This window comes from Eptesicus fuscus, chromosome 9 (assembly GCF_027574615.1).
Source record: "Eptesicus fuscus isolate TK198812 chromosome 9, DD_ASM_mEF_20220401, whole genome shotgun sequence".
NCBI lineage: Eukaryota > Metazoa > Chordata > Mammalia > Chiroptera > Vespertilionidae > Eptesicus > Eptesicus fuscus.
The window spans coordinates 26,863,666-26,890,732 of NC_072481.1; the positions used below are offsets into that span (position 1 = coordinate 26,863,666).

Here is a 27,067-nt window from a genome sequence, read left to right on the forward strand (position 1 = left end):
AAGCCATCAAAGCCTCAACCTTTGCATACAATCTTTATTGAAGTTATACAAAATCCCCCAAAAGTGAAAAAATACATTATATACAAAAACACTTTCCCTTGGGAGGAAGGCTCTTTTCCCTCTTAACATGCAGTGCTTTCAACTGTAGCTGCAGCCTCCACTGTCCCCTCCATTGCTGCCCGGCTGTCAGCCTGATTCTCAGCCTGGAAGATAAACAGGGAGCCTGGGCATAAGTGACCCTTGTTCAAGCCATTCCATCTTATACAACTGACTAGGCCTCAGTCAAAACAAGTCCCCTAAACTCTACCTTACTCCCCCACTAAAAGGGCAATGACCAAAGAATAAATCCAACTTCTTAAACACTCTGTAATAGGGCTGACAGAGCCAAGGTTCATACATTACATGGAAAGAAGCAAGCAGAAACGACCCGAGGTCTTGACAATTAAGCCTTCGCATACATTCATAGTGGTGTGTATATAGGTTCCACTGGCCAGTGAGATGTCCTATATATAGTCCATACCAAACTGTTTCCTGAATAACCTCATTGTTTTTATGAAGGTTACACTCAAGCAATCCAAACAGGCTCAGGGTGGGGAACATGCACTTGGGAGGACTGGTTTCCCCAGGCCCTGAGAACAAGGGGAAATGAGGCAAGAGTCCAAGCCCTGCTTTAACTGCCCACCTCCTCCTCCATGTTTTCAGAAACTTCATTTCCACTGGAGACTGCATCCCCACTGCCTCCATTCACCTCCGGCTCTTGTTTGGCTTTCTTTGAATCATCTTTCCGGGGACTCTCTTCCTCTGGTTTCCGCTAAAGATATAATTGTGAAGTCTTCAACAAACGTGTTTAATGTTTTTAAAAGGAAATTTCTTTAACACCCCTCTCCTTTCCGTGTGCAAAGATGTGCAAAGATCCCAAACAGGGGTCATAGCTCTTAGGGTCTTTCTCAACCCACAGGAAGTAAAGCAGAATAAACTGGTCTGTCCCAACATACCAATTCAGCCTCTCTAATGGAAGGGTGGGGTAGGTGTGAGTAGTAGATCTGAACAGTAACCAAATCACAAGTTTAATATACTAAATTTGAATCAGGAAATAAGGAGTTAGACTTTCTCACAAGAGAAAACTATTGCAACCAAAGGCAAAAGGCAGACTCACAGGAGTTCATCAGAAAGTCTGCTACTAAATGACTTGAAAGAAAACCTGCCAGCTTCCTAACAGGAGCCAATCTGACCAATCCTCCTCAACAGCTTTCCTGATGAGTCCTTGGGCCAGGTGAGTTTTGCTTTAAGGGGTACGCAAGGGGAAAATATCTTTTTAAAAATTGACTTTATTTAGAGAGAGGGAGAGGAAGAGAGAAACATCAATTTGTACTGATCTATTTATTCATCCTTTGGTTGATTCTTGTAAGTGCCCTGACTGGGGACTGAATTAGCAACCCTGGCACAGTGGGATGACACTCCAACTGAGCTACCTGGATAAGAATGAAAACTATCTTTACTTGCAAATCCTTATTACCCTTTGCAAATATCTTTGCACCAGGAAAGGTATTCCTTGTGTATTTGGAGAAAAAAAAAAAAAAAAATCACGTAAATTTACCTTCTTTCTGACAAGGTGGGAAATATCAGTCACACAATTTGATGAGGAAGCACCATCTGTTGACTTTCTACTGGCAATCTGGCAAAAAGGAAGCCTTGGTTAGCAATGAATACCTACATGAGACAAAGAGTGAGGTCTAATATTAAAAAGACAAAGCAAAACAAAAACCCAACAAACCTGAATACTCACCATGGAGACTGAAGAGCCTCCTACACTAGGAGTGAAACCTGAAGTAGCGCTCTCTACCTGTGAAGATGACAAACTGCAGTGGGTCCCAGGATAGAAGCCATCAGGTCACCCACAGTCCTACAACAGGTACCCACCATCAAAGCAACTGATTAAGACCTCAAATAATAGTGGCCTCCATAAAGCAGCTACACTGTCTACCCCCTCTGCCTATGCCTGTTACCTGCCAGACCCAACCTGGGGTATATAGGCAGTGTTGAAATTAAACCAAGCCCTGGCCGGTTTGGCACACTGATTCCTTTTAATACACATGATAATGTGTATGAGAAAAAGAACTCCCCCCATTTTTCCATTGTCTACAAAATTCAAAGCCAGCAAGATTACTAAGAAAATGTAAATATGTTACGACCCAAAGTCTTCAACCAACGTGTTTAATGTTTTTAAAAGGACACTTCTTTAACAACCCTCTCCTTGCCGTGTGCAAAGATCCCAAACAAATGCCATAGGGTTTTGATTCCCAGCCAAGGACATATACCTGGGTTGCAGGGGAGTGGGCAAGAGGCAACAGATCAATGTATCTCTCTCACATCAATGTTTCGCTCTCTAAAAATGAATGGGGAGCCCAGCCGGTGTGGCCCAGTGATAGAGTGTCAACCTATGAACCAGAAGGTCACAGTTCGATCCCCAGTGTGGGGTGTGCAGCAGATCAAAGATTCTCTCTCATCACTGCTGTTTCTATCTCTCTCCCTTCCTCTCTGAAATAAAATAATTTTTTTAAAAAATGGATGGGGAAAAAAATATCCTCAGGTGAGGCTTAACTAAAGAAATTAAACCAAATCCTCCATATCCTAGCATCATCCTGACACCCTAGCACTGAAAGGCAGAGCCAGGCAATCTGGGATTAAAAGCCTTCAACACCTCACTAATCTATACACAGGAATTCTCAGAGATGGACACAATAGTTTATAGTTCTTAAACAAATACTATTTGTCTTACACCATTAGGAATATCTTTACAGGTACTATTTTCATCCCCATTTTACACATGAGACAACTAAGGCAAAGAGATGTAAACACTCATGGTCATGTATAGTAAATAGCAAAGATAGGAGTGAAACGCAATCTGGTTCCACAGTGTATTGTCTTAAGCATTATACTATCTGATAGGAATATATAGACAAGTTCTCACATCCCTCTGACTTCCAACTCCCTGGAAACCATGTTATACCTAAGATTCCTAGCCAACAGAACACTAATACCACAATGCCTTCAACAATATTGAACACTAGAGGCCCAGTGCACGAATTCAGGTATGGGTGGGGTCTGGCCTGTTGGGAGCGGGAGACAGCTGGAGGTTGGCCGGCCCGCCCCATCAGAACCAGGCTGACTGTGGGGAAGGGCCGTGGGTGATTGGCTGGCTGACCCTGCCCCTGATCAGGGTGGTGAGGGCCCACTGGGGGCGGGGCCGGCCGGAAGAGTGGCTGCAGGTCGGCCAGCCCTGCCCCCTATTGGGATGGGGGACAATCAGGGGCAGGCTGGTCAGGGGGAAGGGCCGCAAGAGGCGAGGGGGGGCAGCTGGGGGGGAAAGGCCTCAGGAAGTTGGCCAGCCGGCCCCACCCCCTGATCCAGCCAGTTCACTGGCTGCAGTGGGTGTCATAGCGACCGGTAGTTCAGGTGTTCTGGTCGCTGGCTTTTTATATATATAGATATTATCAAAACTTGAAAAGGAAACCAAACCAACCAGAGTTGCTTTCAGAGCCAATTCAGCTACATTCCCACTATGCTGGGACTCCTTTGCATCTTCTATCTTCTCTCTAATTTCAGGTAGCAGTTCCTTCAGCTCCTCAATTTCTTTCTCATATTCAGTACGTGATCCTTCAGCCTCCTTCATCTGCTCATCTAGTACAGCTACAAAGGTTGAAGTGATCAGTAAATTACCACAAAAAGATTTACTTTTACCTTGTCAATTACTGGATGTATCAAAATCATTGTGAAAACAGCTGATGCTCACTCACCCATTCTCTTCTCAATGACTTCAATAGATTTGCCGAACTGTGCCACTGCCTCATCATACTGAGAGTTGTACCCATAGGCCAAGCCCAACTGGTAGTGGGTCTCTGCAAGGAGACGGTCATGGGCTTCCAGGTACTGCTCTTGCAGGTTTAGGCAAGCCTGGAATTCCTCCACAGCTTGGACATAATTCTCTAATGAAGAGAAAAACAATAGCAAGAAAACGAACAGCATTTAATACTATAATACTTCTAAATTTTAGACCATTCTGGAAGAATGCTCCCCCAATTTACATTTCATGACCCTTGATTATAAAAAAAACATCAAAATGACTAAGACTTTCAGTTAGAGTGACTTTTAGGAAAGACTCTTCACTGTTCTAGGGACTATAGGGAACCCAAACCTACTGTTCTTTTCAAGCCAACTGCCCAGACTTTGTGATCAAGCTCAATTTACAGGAATTTGAAAGAGACTGGGTGGGAGTACCTTAGGGGAAGAGTAAAATGGAAGATGTATTACCAGATTCAACACTAACTTCTCCAAGTTTAAGATGTGCCTGTGCAGCATAAAGCTGAGCTTCTTTTGTTTCTTGCCTAAAACGAGGAAGTATGATCAGAAACCGTTAACAGCATTTGTCCAACCATAACTTGGTTCTATTTTCAACCACCAACCTCCCAATCTGAGCCTAGAAGGACCACGAGTTTTACCTTTTAAAAATGATCTTTGCTAAATCCAGCATATCCCAGGCAAGCTCTAGGTTCCCAATCTCCTCCTCTTCATTTTCTTGAAGTGACTAAAGTATATCCAAATCATCAGTATTAGGCAGAAGCACAAAGATAAGCATCTTAAATTACAAACCTAAATATATTTTAGTATGGCCTAATAAAAACCTGACATAGGATTCGAAATTCAGACTTCCCTAAAACCTACAGTGTGGGTCTTAACAATGAGATACTGGGCCCTGTCCTCATAGACAGAACCCCATGGAATCAAAGGGATGCCTAGACATGAATAGCCACACATATACTAACTAGTAAAACTACACCCCTACAATAAGGAAGCAAAATATATTGAGCAAATGATTACCTTGTTTTCAAGAACTGAATCATTTGGTGTTTCTTCAGCCTTGTCATTTTCTTTATCCTCTTCTTCTGAGCCCTCAGTTTCTGCAAGCAAAAATTCCTCAGTATTGAGAATACTACAGTATCTTTTGACTAGTCAGAGATTCCAATAAGCATCTGTGAAATAACTTATATTCTGGGGTAGGACAGGCCAAATGCTAAACCAAACCAGCCAACATTTGAACTGGTTGATATAAGTAAGGCCAGTGATTACAGTCTAATTCAAATCTTATCTTATAGTGTCTACAGTTCAGACCTTCAACAATCAAATGCTAAGTGTTTATTTTCTAAAAGTTGATCTAGATCAGGGGTGAGGAAGGTCTGGCCTGTGGGCCCGTGTAAGGCCTTAGAAATCACTTGGTCTGGCCTTGCCAAGGAAACTGTAGGCAGGACTAGAAACTCAATAAATTTGTTTTTTTTCATAGCAACATAAATTTATATTAAGTGAATTATATTAAGCAAATGATGTTATAATGGCCCTTGGCAGAAAAAAAGATAAAAGGTTCCCCACCCCAGAGTTAGATCATCCAGAAGATGAAGACAGATTAGCTACTGCCTCTTGTTCAATGGCAACAAGTTCCCATCTACTCAGCCAGAAGCAGTTTGGAGGCATCTTCAGCCAGTGTTCCTGGCATCTTTAAGCTCCTTTTTAGATAATACTACTAAAAAGCTGACAAAGTACCAAAAGTTAAATTCTCTAGTTCATTCAGAGCAAGAATACTGAACAGACTAGCTTTTCCACAATGGAGCTGTGGAGAGAAAAGCATAGCCTTTACCAACTCTCACCAATGAGCATGCCACAGACTCCAGCCAGCTTTAGCATGTACAGAATTTGAGTGAAAAGTACTATAACCAGTTATTTTACTCTAGCAACATGTTAAAATCTGCAGCCATATTGACACATTTTACCTAGACATACACTCGCAGGTTGATAACCTATAAGGACTGCTAATAATTAGCTCTAAAAAAGTATGTAAAGTTCAGAATGCCATGCGAACTTTAGATAACAAACAATTCATAAATTGTGTATAATGTGCTACCACCTCTTATATCTTTCACTAATATTGTTAACACCAGTAAAGGAGCTCAAATATTTTCTCCTAACAACCTAATGTGAGCATCTTACCTAATAAGAGAAACATGCAAATTAACCATCACTCCGCTACATCCACAGCCAATCAGAGTATGCAAACTAACCCAACAAAGATGGAGGTTAACCTTTTGCACTCGGATGTCGAGTGTGACTCGACACTGATAACATTAGAATAAAGGAATCAAGAAAAAAGCAAGCGAGTGCAAGGGGTTAATTTGCATATGCAGGCACGGAGTGAAGCCTGCTATGAGGGGAAAGGGGGGTGGCGGATGGAGCTACTGGAGTGGTGATCCAGACAGAAGCAAGGACATGCCTGCTCCTGGGCGGCCAGGGAGCAGGGACGGCTGGGAGTGAAGCCAGGGGCCTATTCTTGCACAAATATCATGCAATGGGCCTCTAGTCTATAATAATAAAAAGGTAATATGCTAATTAGACTGGATATCATTCTGGACAGGGCTGCGAGGGAAGCCTGGGTCCCAGGTGCCAGAGGGAAGCTGGTGCCGGCACCAGGGGAAGGAAGGCCTACTCTTTTTTTTTTTTCTTAAAGTATTTTATTGATTTTTTACAGAGAGGAAGGGAGAGAGACAGTTAGAAACACCGATGAGAGAGGAACATCTATCAGCTGCCTCCTGCACACTCCCCACTGGGGATGTGCCCACAACCAAGGCACATGCCCTTGACCAGAATCGAACCTGGGACCCCCGAGTCCACAGGCTGACGCTCTATCCACTGAGCCAAACCAGTTAGGGCGGAAGGCCTACTCTTGCACGAATTTCGTGCATCAGGCCTCTAGTGTAAATATAGAAATGAATTGATTTTAGAAAGGAAGGGAAACACTGATTTGTTGTTCAACTTATTTATCTATTCATTTGCTGCTTATGTGCCATAACCAGGAATTGAACCTGCAACCTCAGCATATTGGGGTGATACTCTGAGCTACCTGGTCAGGGCTAATTTAGTACTTCTGAAATACAAATACCCATCATCACACAGCATATTTTTCCATACTAAATTTCCAAGTGGTTTGTGTACTTACTTCCCTCATGCTAAACTAGATGAGTGGTTTTATTGACTTGACAATGAAGTCTGTCTTCTAATAGATTATGTAATGACAGGTTGTAAGTATCAATGTAGCCTCTTAACAGACTTTATCTTCTCAATTTGCAGGAAAAATTAACGAAATATTTGTTCTTCAATCTGTTCTTAATGATCTGGTATCTGTTCCTACTCATACCAGAATGTTAGAAGGTGACATCTAATTTGGTATAATATATCTTAATTTTTTTAGTTTTATATTAAATTTTTAAATTATAATCCTTACAACAGTGAAAAAAATACTGGTTTTTCTCAAGCAATCTGTACTACCTTCATGGAATGATGGAGAGGAAGCTAGGTTAATAAGAAAAGCCATTACTTTAAGACACTTTCCAACCTGGTAACCAATACCCAGGTATTAATATAAATGCCCTGAAGTCCATCAGAGAGCTGTTAACATATTTTCCCAGATTCTCTGAAAATGGAATCTTGTGGTATGCCTATCATCTTTCTGAGAAAGGGAGACACTATTTTATATCATTTTTCTGATCTTGTAGCTAAGGCAAAGTAAAGGCAATCTGATTCTTGAGCTATTCTAGCATTCTCACAGGATAAAGTCAGATAATCACTACAGATTGACCAGTATAGTCCATGTGAATGTGGCCAAGCTTTATGCCTCCAATATTAAAATTCTATTAACTTACCACCAATCATATTTAACATGACATTAGAAGTAACACCAGACCAATATTCTTTATTAGGGGTATGCACAGCTCAAGAGGTGGTAAGAAATGGAGTCTTAAGAGAAAACCACAAGATTTCTGCAATAGTGTTGTTACATAAATTTCTGATAAGAGGTGGTTAAGGGAGAAGATAAAAGTTACTTTCCTCAGAATGAGGCTGCTTGGGAAGAACAATACATGCAAGTCAGATCTAGGGTTGGATTCCAGTGTTATGACTTACACTGTTTGACCCTAATCAATTAATGTAACTCTAAACCTAAATTTCCTCATCACTACAACTGAAGTAATACTTATTACATAGCATTATTTTAGAATAAGAGATATGTATGTACGGGAGAGCTCTTAACAACATGTTACTTATGATCCAACTGAATAGTTTCTGAACAAACTGTGGAGAAATATGACATCTCTACTGTAGCTTATAACACAAAGTCCAACTTTAAGAGCCAGCAGAGTTTTTTACTATTCTTGCTCACTACCATTAAAGATCAAGACATGGGAGTTTTTAAAAATTGAGAAATTCAGTTCTGTGCTTTTCCTTAAAGAACTTCTAAAGCTCATGAACAGTCCAATGGTGCTATCATTTAGAGCCAAATTCACTTCTGATTACCATGCTTGTGCTGGCTGGAGTGCAAGGACCTGCACATAGGTACAAGTTTATTAGAATGAGCTACAAATATTGATAATGGGTCTTTAAAAATCTTAGTCTGTCAATTATATGATTAATTGGTATACATTTGTGGTTATTAATACCAACGTTAGATGAACCTTATAGACAGTAGAATCCTCAAATCATAGTACAACTTAATTCAGATGTGCCAATTATATAATTACTAATTAGAGGCTTATACATGTTGGTTAAGTTGAATCAAAAGTAGACTAAATAATACTATATAAAGAAAGCACCCACTTAATAATGTTTAAGTAACAAAAATTTCAGATGGGCAACCAAAGCAAGCATGAGGGGAGAAAGTAGCAAGAAGGCCAATGAAGTTTTTGTTATCTTTTGGAAGGGTCTAATTCTAACTAAATTAAAGAGGGTTACCAAGAATTCTTTCACTCTGGTAATATAGCCTTCAAGAGTGAACTTGAATTTAAATGGCATGCCTGCTTAAGTGTACCAGTTCAGTGGATTCTACTGCTCTAATCCTGCTTCCTAAAGCAGAAAAAAGGAACCATGTGAACAGCAAGTAAAACAATTCAGAGGCATGCAAGTGAACATCCATTCAGCATTCTCTGCCAGCCTAGCCCACTATTTCCCTACTGATCCCACCCCCATCCAGCTTTACTGGCTAGTATGGTACAAGTTACTAATAGCTAGCCAAGTCTCAGAAATCAAAGAAGGTCTATTTTGCAGTTAGTAAAAGCGTTAGTTTATAAGCCAGCTAAAGAAGTCTTGCTTGCTTTTGATTTAACTTGCTCAACTTATCACAACCTTTTTAAACTACCCCATTTTCATTTAGCCCTTTCCTAATCCAAAGGCAGACGGAAAATCCTGAATGGAAGGCTGACTTTTACCCATGATTAGTGAGTCAAATCCAGAATGTACTCCACCCACTGCAGGTCTTGTATATCCCGGTTACCTTCACCCTCTTTCATCTGTTCTTCTCTCTCTTGTGTTTCTTCGTTAGCAGTTATCTTAACTTTGTCTTCAGGGGATTTCTCAGTACCCCCCTGGGCTACCTTGGTCTCAAACCCATTTCCAGCTGCCCCAGATTCTTCTAGAGACAGCTTGGTCTCCTCCTGGTTAGGAACCAACTCTGCCCTGCCCTCTTCTAGTCCTGAGCCAGCTTTTCTTTCTGTTAATCCTTCTGCATTAGTCTCTGGTTCAGGAGTCTGATCTCCTGCAGCTGACAGTCCACTGACTGTACCATCCTTAGAGAGAACTTTGGCCTCCTGCCCAGGCTTCTCAGAGGCTTGTGACCCATCTTTTGCAGCCTCTGTTGTTAACTCTGGTGACTCTTCAGCAGGAGGCATTTCTTGCCCTACCAACTGCTCAGGAACAGCTTTTCCTGGATCATTTTTAGAGGCAGCTACCTGCTCCTTTGGCTCATCCCTACCCACATCCACCGGCTTGACTGTTGAATCTATAGGCTCTGCTTCTACCTCCACTGCAGTGGCCTGCTTTTCTAGAGTCACAGTGGGCTGCTCTTCTGAAGCTTCTTCTGGCTTCTCCTCTAGGTTCACAATTACTTCTTCCTGTTTCTCCTGACCTTTTTCGCTATACTCTTCTTGGATTTCTGTTACAGAAACTGATTTTCCTTCCTCAACATCAGGTGTTTCGTTTTCTGGCTTCTCAGCAATGACCTCAGCTTCAATCAGTCCTTCTGATGCTGCTACTCCTTTTGCCTTTTCAGTGGTTTCAGTTAAGTGATCTGGAGTTGATTCAACTTTTTCCTGTAGTAACTCTGCAGGCTCACTTATATCCATATCTTCTCTTTCACCCTTCTCCTGTTCAGTCTCCTGTTCTTTATCAATTTCAGGCTTTACCAGAGACTTGTCTTCCGTTTTTTTTGCTTCTTTTTCTCCCATGGCGTCATAAACCTGTTCTCTCAACTCTTCCCTTGCTTCCTCTACATGGTTAAAGAACATGAAGCATAAACATGTCTTCGAGTTTAATGATAAAGGCATAAATGGAAACTAAAACATTCCCTTTAAACCCTTCAAACAGCCTGGCTTAAGTTTTAGCAGATGGCCTACAAATTATCTGCCCCTTTAAGAAAAGCAAAGGTAAAGTCCCGTCTAGCAGTGCAACTTATTGCGAAAGAAACCCAAGCTCCCTAAATTAGCTTACTTGAGCATTCTGAATATCAATTAGGTAGAGATGCCAAGCTTTACATTCTCCTCTAAACATTATAGACCTCCATCTGATTGGCCAAACTCAGCTTAGAAATTTAAATTTAAATTTCTGACACACAAAAAATGTAAAAGAGCTCTGAAAGCACTGCTATTAAAATAACCAAGTGGCAGAGAGTTTTTCAAAAATAAGTTATCCTCTGCTACTTCCACTGAAGTCTCCACCCGATGCAGGTTATCACCCAGGCATCTTATAGATGATCCAGGATAGGAAGAGCCTATCTCCGTCACTTGTACACAAGAAATATATGTTGCATCTCCTGAATGCCACATGCAACTCCACATACCATCTATGTTATCATTATTTTCTACCAGAGATTCTTCTTCTGTTTTTTCTCCTTCCTCCTCTTCCACATGCACACCTTCCAGGGCATTTCCCAAAACACCATTCTCCATTCTAGGAGAAAAGAAAAAAGTACTGAAGGTATGATGATTAGAATGTAACAATTTATGAAAGACCGAAATTGTAGTCCTATATTATAAAAGCAACAGAAGAGTAAGCAAATGCAGAGACTATAAAGTAGGTGTTCCTACAAAACTTCTATACATTAAGGCTGGGAGAACAGTGAAGGAAGTATACCCCTTATCCAGCTACCAAAAAGTACTGGTGACTCTTACATATTTCCCTTATAATAGGGCCATATTTCCCGAGCTTCACACCCCTGACATTTCCTTAAATGGGAAAAACCATTCTGGCAAGATTTTTATGACAAATCACCAGAATGTTCTACAAAACTAGAAAACTTACTAAAACTGATATTAAATAGATCATAGATAATTTGCTAGTTTCACGTGCCCTCAATGTATTTTATCCTGGTAACTAATTTCTGGTGGAAACCACACAACACCTTGACAACAATTAAGACTACTTATAAGTTTTATTTGTTAGACATATTCATTTGCTAGTGTTTTCTGACCCCAAAGGCAAATCTTAAGTATAATTTTACTCTTTGCATGCAGTACCTTTCAAAACTTCCATCAATATTTCATGCGGCCCCTAATTTCCTATTTCTTAGTAAAATTAGTATCACTTAGTTCATGTGAAATCTCAAGCTAGTAACAATCTTAGCAAACAAAGTAAAATAGACCATTGCGGTGATACAAAACATTCTAATATAAATTGTGGCTCCAAAGACATACCTTGCCAACTCCAGAAGAGATTTCCCATAGAAAAAGAAAGCTTCTCCACACTCATTAGCCGTCTCTCCATACTTTTTACCTCTATAAAGAGAATAAACATCCAAGATCTGAATTAACACCTACTCTAAAACATTTATTTCTAGTTCTTTAGTTATGACATTCTTCCAGTAACACATTCTTATAGGAAACCAGTACTTCCCTCTCTTGCTTTCCCGTCAAGGTCAAAGGGACCTTGACCTAACAAACAGTGCATAAAATTAATGTTGCTCGTTCTTCAGCTATATATATTATATGTTCTAAATGACATCAATTTGCTACAGTTATCACATATAATCTAAGAGCTAAACTACATCAATAGGGATTTCTTCTGCTATAAGATCGGTGTCAAAATGGGTCAAAGTAGTTAGTTAGTGGACTAACTACTAGTCAGTGGGACCTAAAGGATGAGTAAGGCTCATGGAAAAGTATCATGATATAGTTAAGAGCATTTTTCCTCTGGCAGAATGCCTGGAAAGTTAATCTCACAGTGCCATAGTTTTCTCACCTGTAAAATAGAAATGTTAAGAATGCTCAAAGAGCTACTGCAGGAACTGAGTTAATGTATATAAAAGCACTTAAAATAAGGCTTAGAAATACAGATTTATAGATAAGTTTTAGCTATTATCTAGACAGGGAAGCAGGAAGGAGAAAAATCACTCAAGTATGATAAACGGGAAGGAGGAGGTACTTTATGTCAAGAAACCACTTTCAGCCAAAACCGGTTTGGCTCAGTGGATAGAGCATCGGCCTGCGGACTCAAGGGTCCCAGGTTCGATTCCGGTCAAGGGCATGTACCTTGGTTGCGGGCACATCCCCAGTAGTGGGTGTGCAAGAGGCAGCTTATCGATGTTTCTAACTCTCTATCCCTCTCTCTTCCTCTCTGTAAAAAATCAATAAAATATATTAAAAAAAAAAAAAAAAAAAAAGAAACCACTTTCATGTAATAAAGGATTGGCAGAAGCCATGAAAATAAGGCCAACTACCAGCATTGAGTCTAGTGAGAATAACTAAAGAAACTAAGCAGGAAAAAAAGAAAAGAACCTAATTAAGAAGTATTGTGAAGAAAGTCAAGTTTAAGGGTAGTCTGCTTCATGATAAGCATTTATTTTATAAGGAAGGTTTCTTCAACTCAACTGGATATAATCGATGTATATAAAAGGTTAATATGCTAAGTGTTCCTCCAACCATCCGACTGGTCACTATGACCCGCACTGACCACCAGGGGGCAGACACTCAACACAGGGGCTGCCATGAAGCACAATGGCCATTTACAAAGAAATGGCACCCGGACCTGGTGCCAACAAACCAATACTTGGATTCCCCCAGGTGTGACACAGGCCCCTCCATCACCCCGGAGAAACACCACACCAAATCGCAGCCAACGTTCCCGAGACCCCATGGCGCAAAATGTGGCCCCCAGCCCAGAAACAGTCACTGTGGGTGTCAGGTAATGACATCATGTAGCAACGCCAGGCTTCCTCTCTCTAGTGACTAGCATCCTTGGAATTTCTTCAGCCCAGGAACACGACTTGCTTTATAGCCAGGTACAAATATTTCACTTTAACCAAATGTCTGAGAAGCATTTTCCCGTGCCTCATCTCATTTGATCCTCACAGAAGTCCTAGAGTAGGTAGATAGGAGACTCGGTAGAATCCTATTTTCTATTCATTAGTCAGAAAACAAAGATTTAGAAAGTTTAGAAACTTGACCCCACTGAAAAGAAGAAATGGTGGAACTTGAAAATGACTCCAGGTTTTCTCACTGTGCAGAATATAGTCAAACACTGCTGCAGTTAAATATTTTACCCTTTGTTCTCCCTGCATGAACTACAATCATAATCTGCTGTGTGTTGATATTTACTGCTGTGCTGCTGACAATTACCTGAAAGAGAAGTTGGGGTGCTTCACTGGGATGGAAAAAAGTTTAGCTACATCAGAAAGCAGGTCTAAATGAAGAAGAGAGTAGGAGGATGCTGCACAGACATGCTCCCAGGAACACGCTTGAATTACAACTGAAATGCAGAAAGGCTTCCTGAATAATCAATGGAAAACTCACAGGAGAGAACCCTGATACCCAAGGACCAAAGGTGGAGACCAGAGAGAGACTGGTAGGAGGGGCGGCAGTTCGAAAGGGCTGGCAGGGCACATACAGATGGCAACTGAAGTCCTGCAGAGGTATCTCAGCTGTGGGGGGGTGCCACTGAGAACTCTGGGATCTAATCCCTAAGTTGGACTCCCCAGCACAGAGCACCAAACTGAGGAGGGTACACATGTAACATCAAGCTGTGAAAAGCAGTGGGTTGCTGTCTGCCAGGGAGTGGTGGCTGAAAGTTTGGGCACCCTCTTAAAGGGTCAATGCACAAAAATTCCCTGTGGAGCCACCCACCTTGTTCTCCAGCAGAGGACTGGACCTGTGAGAGCAGAATCCAGGACTGGGGACTTGGGGGATGGAGCTCAGAAGGCAGATACCCCAAGTTTTCTGGGCTGAGTCATTTCCTCACACAACAGAGAACATCCTTCCCACATAGACACCTGCCTTGCCTGAGGGGAAGACAGTCCACACACCCTATAGGAAAACACCTTGCCTTGAGGCTACTTAACAGATTAAAATTAACAATTAGCCTCCAGGCAGAAGCAACTGCCCACCCTGTTGAAAACTTGAAAAATCAGTCTGAGGATAATTCAAGTAGGAATCCTATCAGTCTGTAGACAGAGGCTGTCTCTGAAGGCTTTAAGTCTTAGCCTGATCCAATTAGTCAGAAACAGCCTTTAACACTGTCCTGCACTACAGATTAAGAGGTATAGAGCTGTGGTCGGCAAACTGCGGCTCGAGAGCCACATGAGGCTCTTTGGCCCCTTGAGTGTGGCTCTTCCACAAAATACCATGGCCTGGGCGAGTCTATTTTGAAGAAGTGGCATTAGAAGAAGTTTAAGTTTAAAAAATTTGGCTCTCAAAAGAAATTTCAATCGTTGTACTGTTGATATTTGGCTCTGTTGACTAATGAGTTTCCCGACCACTGGTATAAAGGATCTACCTAAAATATAGTCACAAATCCAAACAGGCAACCAAAATGAGGAAACAAATGGAAGAGCCAGCGAATGAATTCTCCAGAAACGATCAATGAAGCAGAGATAAGAAATTTATCTGAAACAGAGTTCAGAGTAATGAAGTTAAAAATGCTCAACAGTATGAAAAAAGGTAGAGTAACTATGAAAAAAGAACAGTCTGAGATAAAGAATGACATAACACAAATAAAGAACACATTGGAAGGAATATACAGCAGATTAGGGGAAGCTGAGGCTCGATCAGTGAATTAGAAGACAGAGTTGTGAAAGTATCACTCAATTAGAGAACCAAAAAGAAAAAACAATTAAAAAACAGGATGACAGCTTAAGGAAGCTGTTGGACAATGTGAAGTGTAACAATATTAAAATAGAAATGAATAGAGAAGGTGTTTGAAGAAAAAATGGTAGAAAACTTCCCTAACCTGGTGAAGGACAGTCACACAAGTTCAGAAGGCACAGAGAACCCCAAACAAGAAGAACCCAAACACACCCATGCCCAGACACATCATAATTAAAATGCCAAAAATTAAAGACAAAGAGAGAATCTTAAAGGCAGCAACAAGAGAAAAGAAAACTGTTACCTACAAAGGAGCTCCCATAAGGCTGACACCTGATTTCTCATCAGAAACTCTACAGGCCAGAAGGAAAAAGCATGAAGTACTCAAGGTAATGGGAAGCAAGGATCTGAGACCAAGATTACTATATCTAGCAAGGCTATCATTCAAAATAGATGGTCAAATAAAGAGCTTCCCAGAAAAAAAAAAAAAGGCTACACAAGTTCATCACCTGCAAGCTGGCATTACAAGAAATGCTTAAGGGATTGCTGAGAAGAAACAGAGAGAGACCTAGCCATACAGAATTAAAATGGCAATAAGTAACTATCATAATAACCCTAAAGGTAAATGGATTAAATGCTCCAATCAAAAGGTGTAGGGTGGCTGAATGGATACAAAAACATGACCCAACTATATGCTGTCTATAAGAGATCCACCGCAAACCAAAAGACACACACAGGATGAAAGTGAAAGGATGGGGAAAATTTTTCCATTCAAATGAAAAATAAAAAAATAAAAGCTGGAGTAGCAATATTCATATTCGACAAAACAGACTTTAAAAGCATCATGCTAAGGCCAGCTGGGTGTGGCTCAGCAGTTGAGTGTTGACCTAGGAACCAAGAGGTCACTGGCTCAATTCTTGGAAGGGGCATATGCCCAGGTTGCAGGCTCGATCGATCCCCAGGGTGGGGTGTGCAGGAGGCAGCCAATCAATGCAATCAATGATTCTCTCATCATTGATGTCTCCCTCTCTCTCTCTCTCTCTCTCTCTCTCTCTCTCTCTCTCTCTCCCATCCTCTCTGAAATCAATAAAAATATATTTTTAAAAAACTGGACTTAAAAGAAAAAAAATTCTTAAAAAAAAAAAAAAGCATCACGCCAAGCAAAATAAGCAAGTTGGAAAAAGATAAATATCATATGATCTCACTGATTTGTGGAATATAATGAACAACATAAACTGATGAACAAAAATAGAGCCAGAGGGGGTGGGGGAAATAAACTATAATAGAAGTAATCCTGTTATTTGAAGATTTTTAGTATTTCCTACAACTCTTGTGATATCATACTGTTAGTTCAGTTTTGGTAACATTATTATACTTAAAATCTTTTTATTCTTAAAATATTAATGTTTCTTGCATGTAACACTATCATATTTAAAATAGTTTTTCTTGAAATAAAAAAAACTGGGGAAAAAAGAAAGCTGGTCTAATTAAGCAAGTTTATTTTATATCTATAAATGGCTAACTTGACTAGCGCGTGGGCAATACATATAAAGCTCTCGCTGGCGCCACTAACACGTGTATGTTTTGATCTGTCATTGCGATCGTGAATTTAGTTGACACTTCTATTATAAAAGGTGAATAGCGATATTAAAATATTTCTTCTAATTAATTTTCTTTCAATGTGTATGAATCCGTGCACCGGGCCACTAGTGTAACAATTAGCTAATTAAGAAAGCTGAGACTTCCATTGCTACTGGTAATTATATCTTAGAAGGAACTAGCTCAAACCAAGTCACAGGCTGAAAGGCTAATGCTTGAATGAAGATTTAACTTTCTCAGCGTATAGAAGTGCATTAAAGCCTTTGGTTAAAATCAATCCATTTTGAAGCACTAAAGCTAACCTGTTTCCCCAAGATACTTACAGATACACTAGAGGCCCGATCCACGAAAATTCTGCAAGAGTAAGCCTTCCTTCCCCTGGCTGCAGGCACCGGATTCCCTCCCACCTCGGCTTCGTCGGGAAGGATGTCCAGTCTAATTAGCATATTACCCTTTTATTATTATAGATTATTATTATAATAGATATGATCAGCTGGTGGTCATTACCAACTTCCTAATAGAACAGATAACAAAGTGATAAGAGTAAGAAAAATCCTGTGCTAATAATAACATTAATGTTAGGGTGGCCAACCATCATGGTTTACTTGGGACTGAGTTTCTCCAGATACAGAATTTCCAATGCTAAAAATGGAAAAGTCCTGGAATTAACCAGGACAAGTTGGTCACCCTAATTAGCAATGACTAGAAAACAGATTATCTTAGGAAAATCAAAGGCTACAATTGCTCAGTTATATGTAGGTTTTATAGTTATAGAACTTGTACATGAAAAATAATCTTTTTTAACTCTTACACTTGATTTTTCTCATAAAACAACTTCTTATGACTCAAGTTTATTAGAAACATAGGATTACATTTTAGCAAAACAGAGTACTTACAAAAGACTAGATGCTTCCTGGAAAGCATTGACAGCTGCTGGAATATCCCCCATCACCAGATGCTTCTGTCCTAAGCCCAATAGCTTCTTAGCTTCACTATCCACATCCAAACTGCCAGAAAAAATTTTTTCATGGATTAAATACTTTTCAAGTCAATATTTCTTGAAAACCTGTTACATTTAAACCATAATTCCTCTTAAAGGATTATTTACTCACCAACAACAAATAAACTTGGTTTCTATGATTGTGGAGGGAAGCCTCCCCAAAAGATACTGGCATTGCAGGAGCTGCAGGAGGCCCTGGAGTTGGCTTGGCTGCTGTGTTCCAGCTAACGGTCCAATTTTTGAACTAGCAGGCCCTGTCAAAGTGATTGAGGGACCCTCCAAGCAAGTATCAACTCCACAGGGATATGGTATTGTCACAGCTATTGCAGCCACTGCCAGCATTGCTGGAGCCCCAACTCAGTAGCCATGGGTTGATGGGACTACCCACACACTTGTAGGCTGGGCAACACCCCCCTCCAGGCATTATGGCTACTCTACCTGGTATGAGACCACCCATGGGCCCATCAATTAGGCTAGCTCCTCCCCCCCCATTCCCCTCTGCTTAAGGGACACCAACAGACATGTCTCCTCCTGGAATGAGACCTCCTCCCCCACGAATGCATCCACCAAGACCCTAGAATACTATTGGTCCTTGGTCACTCCTTTCCTACAATGTGTTTTGTGAAACTGTAGAATGTTTGTGAGCTTCTGTCCCCTCTTTACTGCATTAATATATATGGTAATAAAGCAATAAAAAAAAACACATGAAAATATTCTATAGGAGGATTAAATAAAATTTGAAACAGTGATTCTCAACTTAAGTGAACTTAAGAATTAATAGAAAGCTTTCCCAACACACAAACCTGAATTCTATCTGAAACTAAACAAAATTTCCAGGGATGCAACTCAGGCATATACCTTTTGGATAAGCTTTCTAGTTATTACCTCTGCTTAAGAATCATGGTCACATCAAGATGGGGAAGTTATAATGAAGTAGATGTGGGCTCAATAGAAAATTTAAAACATTTAAACTACAATAACAACAATATTGAAAATGGGAACCTTATAACGAAGAAATCTATATCAACAGAAATATTTTTAAAAAATGTTAACATTTGTTAGTCATGATGTATTAGGAATAAGAAGCATAACTAAACTTTCAATTCTAGTATTTTATTCAAATGGAAAAAAAGACATCATTGTCTGGACACCATACTCTGATTTACAAATACAGTAGGCCCTCGGGTTACATCGGAGATCCATTCCTAAGGCGTGACGAAACTCGATTTTCACCGTAAGTCAGAACCCACCTACATAAGCACCTAAGTCACTCACATGGAGCACATACACAGTAGTAATGAAGTGAAACAGTAAAAAACATGTAAAAGAAAGATATCAATTCCTGACCTTTACTTGTGGTAAATAAATAATAAATATAAAGCACATATGTACATACGTCGAAATGAGGGAATTTTTTAAATATAAATAAATGGGAGATGGCGACATAGTAACCATGAAAAGACGACGTACGAGTACCTTAATATTCAGTTTTATTTGTTACCTATTAAACATAATGAAACTGACTCCTCCCCATGGCTGCCACACCAAAGCCTGGCCCAGGAAGGGGAAGCCCTTTTAAGCTCCTAGAAATTTTAGATGTCAAGAACATTCCCTATGTACCTACTCAGTATTATATGGTTCATTAGAATATATTGTGGCTGGCCTTGGACATCTCTTGTTAACTAGGAGAATTAAAAGATGCACATATGGCACTCGCTGGTTTGGTTCCGTGAATAGAATGTCGGCATGCAGACTGGAAGGTCCCGGGTTCGATTCCTGTCAAGGGCACATGCCCCAGTTGTGGGCTCAATCCCCAGTAGGGGGTATGCAGGAGGTAACTGATCAATGATTCTCTCTCATCATTGATGATTCTATCTCTCCTCCTCCTTCCTCTCATGTGATGTTGGAGTATCTTGGTGTCTTTAGGACACTGGTTCCATTGTAGGTATAATTACGTAAAACTAAGAATCCAGGAAAGAACAGCCAGAGAAGGAATTAAAAATAGGATTTTATATGAGAGTATCCACCCTAGATCCCGAAACAAATAGCAACAGCAGCAACTGAGCAGAGCCTAGAGCATAAAAACCCAAATACAGCTCACTGACGTCAGTGTGAACAAAGTTGAGATCAACTATGTAAAACATCATTCATACCATTATGAAAGCTTTCAAACCAGTAAATAAAGTATGTGTAAGTTCCAAAAAACACCCAATGAATGTACTTAGATCCAAACCTAACTATACCAGGTAAATAATCTTACCTCTCCACTTTATCTGCAGAGGTAGAAGGAGCAGGAGCATCATCTTCAATTCTGTAATGAAAAAATAAGGGGGGGAGTAAATATGCAGGGCCCTAGCTGGTTTGGCTCAGTGGATAGAGCATCAGCCTGCAGACTGAGGGGTTCCAGGTTCGATTCCGGTCAAGGGCACATGCCTGGGTTTCAGGCTCAAAACCCCAGTAGGAGGCATGCAGGAGGCAACCAATCAATGATTCTCTATCATCATCAATGTTTCTATCTCTCCCCCTTCTCCCTTCTCTGAAAACAATCCTATCTAATAAAGAGGGGATATGCTAATTGACCCTCATGCCGTAGCAGATGGCAGCACCAACAGCCAATAAGACTGGAATATGCTAATTGACTGCCCCGCCCTCAATGACCCATGCACCAGGTCACTAGTTTGATTATTGGTCAGGGCACATGCCTGAGTTTCAGGCTAGATCCCCCCACAGCAGGGGGGCATGCAGGAGACAGACTAATGATGTTTTTTCTCCCTCTTTCTCTAAAATAAATAAAAACATTTTTAAAAAAAGAATCAACCAATGAATGCATAAATAGGTGGGCCAACAAATTGCTGTTTCTCTCTTTGAGAGAATTATTGATCTGCTGCCTCCTGCACACCCCATACAAGGTATCAAGCCTGCAACCTGGGCATGTGCCCCAACTGGGAATTGAATGGTGACCTCCTGGTTCATATGTTGACACTCAACCACTGAGTCACCGCAGCCTATCAAGTAACAAATTTAATCCTACTCATTCAAATCTCTTAAACATTTATTTGCTAGGTATGAGGCATACTACAAACAAGACAGTCACATAGTAGCTTCGAGTTTACAATCAGATGAAAGAGAATGCAGCATTTCTGTTATAATGTGATATATGCATTCTTGGCAAATCTCACATTCTACAAAACTGCTCACTAAAGATAAGTTGTTGTTTTTTTAAATAAAGGAAGAAGCAGTTTCCCAGAACATTCATTTGTTAAACATCCTAATAAATATTTTTTTATTCTTTTTTTTTTTTCAAGAGAGAGAGGGGAAGGAAGGGAGAGAGGGAGAAGGACAAAGGGAAACATTGATCTCTTGCCTCCAGTACATACTCAGACCCAGGACACCCACAATCTAGGTATGTATGTCCCTGACCAAGAATCAAACCCACAACCTTTTAGTGTAATGAACTATATAATCCAACTAACTGGGCCACCCAGCCAGACTTTCTGATTCAGCAGGTCTACTATGAGGCCCAGGATTTGCATTTCTAACAACTTCCCAGATGATGCTATACTGCTTGGTTTTAGTCCCACACTCTTAAGAATCACTGAATTAGAACAAAAATTATAAACTAGAGGCCCGGTGCATGAAATTCATGCATGGGTAGGGTCCCTAGGCCTGGCTGGCCATCAGGGCAGGCAGAGGTCTTCCTTCATTCCATGCCGGCCCCTGGTGGTCAGCGCACATCATAGCGAGCAGTTGAACTCCCTAGGGGACACTTTGCACATTAGCCTAGTATTATTATTATTAGAGAGAGAGGTGCATGTCCTATCCAGGTCAGAGACAGGTTATCCACTGTTATTTTTTATGTTTATCATAATAGTTCTACATTTAAAACTATGAAGATATCACATAGAAATCTGATTTCTGATTCTCTTGAAAAATCATCATGTAAAATATAAATCCAGAAAAGTACTAGAGAAAATTATGGTTGAAATACTTTGTAACACATCTGGAGAAGGCCTTTTTAAACTCAGAAACCATGAAAGATTAATTCTATACCACCTAGTTAATTTTACAAAAGGTCAACTTAACACAGCTGTGGCTCAGTGGTTGAGCGCCAACTCATGCACCTAGAGGCCACCGGTTCGATTCCTGGTCAGGACACATGCCTTGGATTTCTGGCTTGATCCCAATAGGCAGCTAATCGTGCATGGGCAGCTGACTGATGTTTCTATCTCTCTCTCAATAAAAACAAAAATTTTATAAATAAAAACTTCTTTTTAAAAGGTCAACTTAGCATCTATACACAGAATCTCAGCAATCAACATGGAAAAAAAGCCCACGATTACAAACACATTCACAGAAAACATGAACAGCTCAAACATTTGAAAACATGTTCAGGCTCCTTAAGAGAAACAAACAAAAGCCCAGACAATGTGGTTCAGTGGTTGAGCATTGGCCTATGAACCAGGAGGTCATGGTTCAATTCCGGTTAGGGAACACGCCTGGGTTGCAGGCTCCATCCCAAGCCCCAGGTATGGCAAGTGTGCAACAGATGACTGTGTCTCTCACATGCTTATCTCTCTCTCCTCTCCACTCTTAAAAAATCAATGGAAAAAATATCCTCAGGTAAGGATTAACAAAAAAACACCCTGTGGCAGGTGGCAATATTCATATTTTACAGAGAAGGCACTTAACCAATTAACTTTGTAACCTACATGACCCCCCCCCCCCCAATCACAATTCATACTGTATTCCAATTTCCTATTGTCTTTCTGTATTCCCCAGAATACAGGATTTAATTCTAAGTAAAGAAACCATGTGTACTTTACCTTAGCTATAGCCTAGCACCAAGCACAAGGTCTGGCACCTAAATCAGTTATTTGTTAAAATAAGGAATGGTGCCCTAACCGGTTTGGCTCAGTGGGTAGAGCGTCGGCCTAGGGCCTGAAGGGTCCCAAGTTTGATTCCAGTCAAGGGCATGTGCCTTGGTTGCGGGCACATCCCCAGTAGGTGTGCAGGAGGCAGCTGATCGATGATTCTCTCCCATCGATGTTTCTGACTCTCTATCCCTCTCTCCCTTCCTCTCTGTAAAAGAATCAATAAAATATATTTAAAAAATAAAATAAAATAAGGAATGGTCCTGGATGGTGTGGCTAAGTTGCTTGAAGTTGATTCCTGGTAAAGCACATACTCAGGTTGTAGGTTCCATGGATATTTCTTGCTCATTCTTCCCTTCCCCCCACTCCTCTCTAAAATCAATTTAAAAAATAAAGGGGGCAATTCTGAATACCTATTCTGAAGCACTATGGTAGGATTAGAGCAAGTAATTAGCATGTATATGCCAGAACTTTATTATTGAGCTAAACTACCTTTTTTTGGGTCATCTTCTAAAGCAATGGATAAGCAGCTCAGGAATTATAACTGGGAAGCCAAAATTCAATGCCTCCACATAAGACTTCTTTTTCTAAACTTTCTCATTTCTTCTTACCACTACAGTACAAACTCTTATGTGCTTTACATTTTCTAACATTAAAGCCGTAAAAACTAATTAAAAAGATAACTATAATGAGGACTGATTTAGCATTTAGACAACTATTACCATTAGCCATGTTGTTTAAATGGCAGGAGGAAGAGAAGCCAAATTGAAGCTCTTTACAAAAGACAAGCTCTTTACAGAAAACAAAACTGTGGCCCAACATCACTGCTTAAGCAATGAAGCTGGTATCCAAAAAATAAAATCAACCCTGAATTGAGGTTTATTTCTCATTCCACCTTTCCTCTTTAGTGGTTTGGAAGTTATATTCTTATCCTTTCAGTGGTTGGGCTGGAATTACAATGTGCATTCTTATTCAAGTCTAAACTCAGAAGGCATTTTCTTTACACTCCCCCTTCAGCGCCTTAGGGGCTTGACCTCTGAATAGTCTCAACCAAGACTTAACTTTCCAATGCGGCCTTTTATTATTTTCTGACTAGCTAATTAGGTTTTCATGCAATTTCCTCTCAGATAAAGCTTTTGGGTAGGTAATGACATGGGTTTAAGGGCTACAGAAATTCATAAAAACCTCACAGCAACCTCCCCCTGTACAGTGCACAAAGAAAAGTAAATAAATAAAAAGTGCACAAAGAAAAAATAACAAAGCCCCTGAGAAAAAGGAAAGATTGAGAAGTTAGACGTACTAGATGGGAAAGAGCACTTGTTTTCTTTAATGAAATGTTTTCCCTATTGAGCGTTCGATTCCCTGACCAATGGTTCTCTCTCATCGTTGTTTCTCTCTCTCTCTCTCTGAAATAAATAAATAAAAAAAACCATTAAAAACACTTTTCACTATTCAAGAAATACCTCAGGTCTGAGTGGCATTGTGCCACTTTCGAAACAATCGTATCTTCTATCATTCCCTCGTCATTCTGTGCATATTACTGCTCCTTCACCTACCAACCAAAACACCGCTGCCAGTGCGCAAAGCTGCAGGCAGCTCTGGGCGAAGATGCTTCACATCCCGAAGAAGCCCCAGAAACAGCGTCTCTCGCTAACACGCCCACAGTCCAAAGAACCTCGATGCTCTCCACCACAGGCCCCAGAACCGGCACGCTGAAGGTAGGAGGGCACGAGGTGAGCCCTGAGACCGCGGGCAACCCGCTTCACCGGGCCCCACTGCGGAAATCCTAGGCTCCGGCCGCACAGCCCCAAACAATGGGAAGTTTTCCCGCCTCCTCAGGGCCCCGCCCCCTGCTCCAGCGCTGGCGGAGGCCGGCGAACACGGGCGCAAGATCCCGCCCCTGAAGCCCCGCCCACCGGCCCCACCGGTCCAGCGTCTCCTGCAGGGCTTTTCTTTCTCTTTTTTTTTTTTTTGGCGCCAAATCTCTATTGGTTATTTTCTCAGGTTGTTTTGAGGATCCTACCGGAGGCGCGCGCCAGCAGTGCGGGGGCAGTAGGCTGTAGCTCCGAGAAGACACAAGGGTGCGCTGGGCCCCGCCTCCCCGCCGATAGCCCCCGGCCGGGGGAGGAAGAAGAGGGGCTGGCGAAGCAGACAGACGCCGCTGCCCCCGGCAAGATGGCGGCCGCGAAAAGCGGGGCAGGGGGCGACAGCCAACCGGCGTAACTGCTAGTGCGCGAGACTTTACGCAAGAGGTGGACTTCTCCAGCGTCCAGGCCTCCCCAAACAGCGATGGTTGTTCACTGGGAGGCAAGCCCTCCAACCCACTGGTCTCCCCTCCCGGTGAGCCCCAGCCTGCCCGCCGCCACCACCCCCCCCCACCCCGCGAACTGGCCAATGCCTCAAGCTTTCCGTGGTCCTGCTTACTTGTCGGCAGAAGCCAGCTCCGCAGAGATGGCGGCAGTGGCTGTGGACTCTGCGTCCATCGTTCCCCTGAGGTGGTGGTCCAGCGGACGAAATACAGCCTGTGAGGAAACAGCGAATTTGGGACGCCAAAGATTCACACAGGGACAGAAAATGGCAGATTGGAGACCCCGCGCGGCTGGGCCCTCTCATATATCAGGGCCCTTCGCCCCGCCCATCCACTTCCGGATCCTCCCCCTCTGGTTTAAAGGACCAGAATCCAGCCCAGTCTAGCCCAAGGACACCCTCATCCTCGCTTCTGGCTCTCGGTGTACCTTTCCTCCCTGACCGGTTTTCGCCCCAAAAAAGCAACTTCCAGCTTCTCTAGCAAGTCGCATAAGAACTGGAACCTTGGTTCTACAACTCCTGAGTGGGCGGTAGCCAGCGGCTTCCACAGAAAGGGGAGCTGGGGCTGCTCTGCATATTTGGAGCGAAGAGCGGAGGGTCTATTTCCGGCCCGGATAATGCGGGAGGTGTCTGAGACTGGGTCCTCGCAGTCGTAACGGATGGACACGCAAGAGCCGAGCACGGGTACAGCAGCAACGGCCAAAACTGATCTCGGCGTGAGACGCGTGGCTGTGAGCCTCAGCAACAACGGACCGAAGGAAATGCCATTCTGGGATTGGCTACCGCAGACACTACCGCGCTCGATTCAAAGCTCAGTTCTGCCGTGGTACACGGCCGGCCCCACCCTCCGTGCCCGCCCCCTCGGGCTGGCCCAATAGGCTGACGCCATCAGCTTAGGCCCTACCCAGACTCCTAATCTACCCAGCTTAGTGGTCCCAGCTCTTTCCCCTCCGCTCCTCGCTAAGATTTGTTTGCCTACTACAAGCGAGGGGACTGTGCTTAGACACTTCTAGCGATTAGCAGTCATATATACGTAATCTTAACCACACTACTAGTCAGATCGGTGTTATCAACTCCGTTTGGTAGAAGTCGAAAACACAGTTCAGGAAAGGTGGGACTTGCTCAGAAAGTTGCAAGCCAAGTGGGTTCTGGAAAGCAGTGCGCTTCCTTTTCTGCAACTGAGTGGAAAGATAACTGGCAAACTGAAGTGGCTGCACTTACCCACACCTGGCGCATCATCCACCTTAGCCTTGCCGACAGTGATCAGAATAGGATTTTATTTACGTCCAGGTTCAGGCACACTGGTAAAGATTCCTGGTGGGTATTATTTCAGTCTGCCATGGCTCAGGCAGATTGAAATCTTTTGGGGTATAGAGCTGGATTGAAAATGTCAGTTCCTGTGGCAAAGAGACGTGGGCTCTTCCGTTATTAGCTGGGTGGACTGAGCCAAGTCATGTAACCTTTTAAGATTAAATGTAGTCCAGGCCGGTGTGAGTCAGTTGGTTGGAACATCGTCAGGTACACCGGAAGGTGGTGGGATCCAATCCCGGTCAGGGTATATACCTGGGTTGAGGGTCCAATCCCTGATCAGGGCGTATGCAGGGGGCAGCCAGCGATGGTGTGTCTCTCTCTCTTCCTCTCTAAAAGCCATTAAAAAAAAACAGCCCCCCAAATAATAAAAAGATAAAAACACGCACAAAAAAAAAAAAAAGAAAAATTTACAAAATTAGCCTTGGCTGGTGTGGTTGATTGGAGTTGGGCTTCCTTCCTTGCACCGAAAGATTACCGGTTTACCGGTTCTATTCCAGATCAGGGCACATGACCAGGTTGCAGGCTGGATCACAAGGTTGGAGGCATGTAGGAAGCAGTCCATGGATATTTTGCTTTCACATAAATGCTCTTTTCCTCTCCCTTCCTCTCTCTAAAAATCAATAAAAAATATTTTAAAAAAGATTAAATGTGCCTGACTGGCTGGTGTGGCTCAGTGGTTGAGTGTGGGCTTTTGAAGCAGGAGGTCAAGGTTCGATTCTCGTCAGGGCACATGCCTGGATTGTAGGCTCAATCCCCAGTGCAGGGTGTGCAGGAGGCAGCTGATCGATGATTCTTTCTCATCATTGATGTTTCTGTCT

The 27,067-nt window shown here is 42.0% G+C and overlaps 1 protein-coding gene across 4 annotated transcripts; it reads right to left on the bottom strand.

Moving 5' to 3' along the window:
• Positions 1-16: 16 nt before the first annotated feature.
• NASP (nuclear autoantigenic sperm protein) lies at positions 17-26,559 on the bottom strand. 4 transcript variants are annotated; one of them, XM_008151200.3, is made up of 16 exons: positions 26,502-26,559; positions 25,056-25,153; positions 20,021-20,071; positions 17,657-17,767; positions 11,781-11,861; positions 10,928-11,037; positions 9,368-10,357; positions 4,879-4,958; positions 4,500-4,585; positions 4,312-4,385; positions 3,798-3,986; positions 3,524-3,690; positions 1,787-1,843; positions 1,598-1,675; positions 683-811; positions 17-203 (listed from the first exon to the last, which is right to left on the bottom strand). In XM_008151200.3, exons 2-16 carry the CDS (start codon positions 25,112-25,114, stop codon positions 123-125), a joined length of 2,343 nt encoding a protein of 780 aa, XP_008149422.2. In that variant the 5' UTR covers positions 25,115-25,153; positions 26,502-26,559; the 3' UTR covers positions 17-122. The 4 variants fall into 4 exon arrangements, with proteins under 4 accessions (XP_008149422.2, XP_054576377.1, XP_054576376.1 ...); XM_054720402.1 differs by lacking the exon at positions 26,502-26,559 and adding an exon at positions 25,367-25,463 and having other exon boundaries at positions 749-811; XM_054720401.1 differs by lacking the exon at positions 26,502-26,559 and adding an exon at positions 25,367-25,461.
• Between the last annotated feature and the right edge of the window lie 508 nt (positions 26,560-27,067).

Excerpts from the sequence above, each read along its gene's own strand:
- NASP (XM_054720401.1), bottom strand. The coding sequence starts at position 25,429 with ATGCGACTTGCTAGAGAAGCTGGAAGTTGCTTTTTTGGGGCGAAAACC. Across the intron at positions 11,862-17,656 it reads CAGGAAGCATCTAGTCTTTT|AGGTAAAAAGTATGGAGAGA; the intron begins GTAAGTACTCTG and ends TTCTCTTTATAG. Across the intron at positions 812-1,597 it reads CCCACCTTGTCAGAAAGAAG|CGGAAACCAGAGGAAGAGAG; the intron begins GTAAATTTACGT and ends TTATATCTTTAG.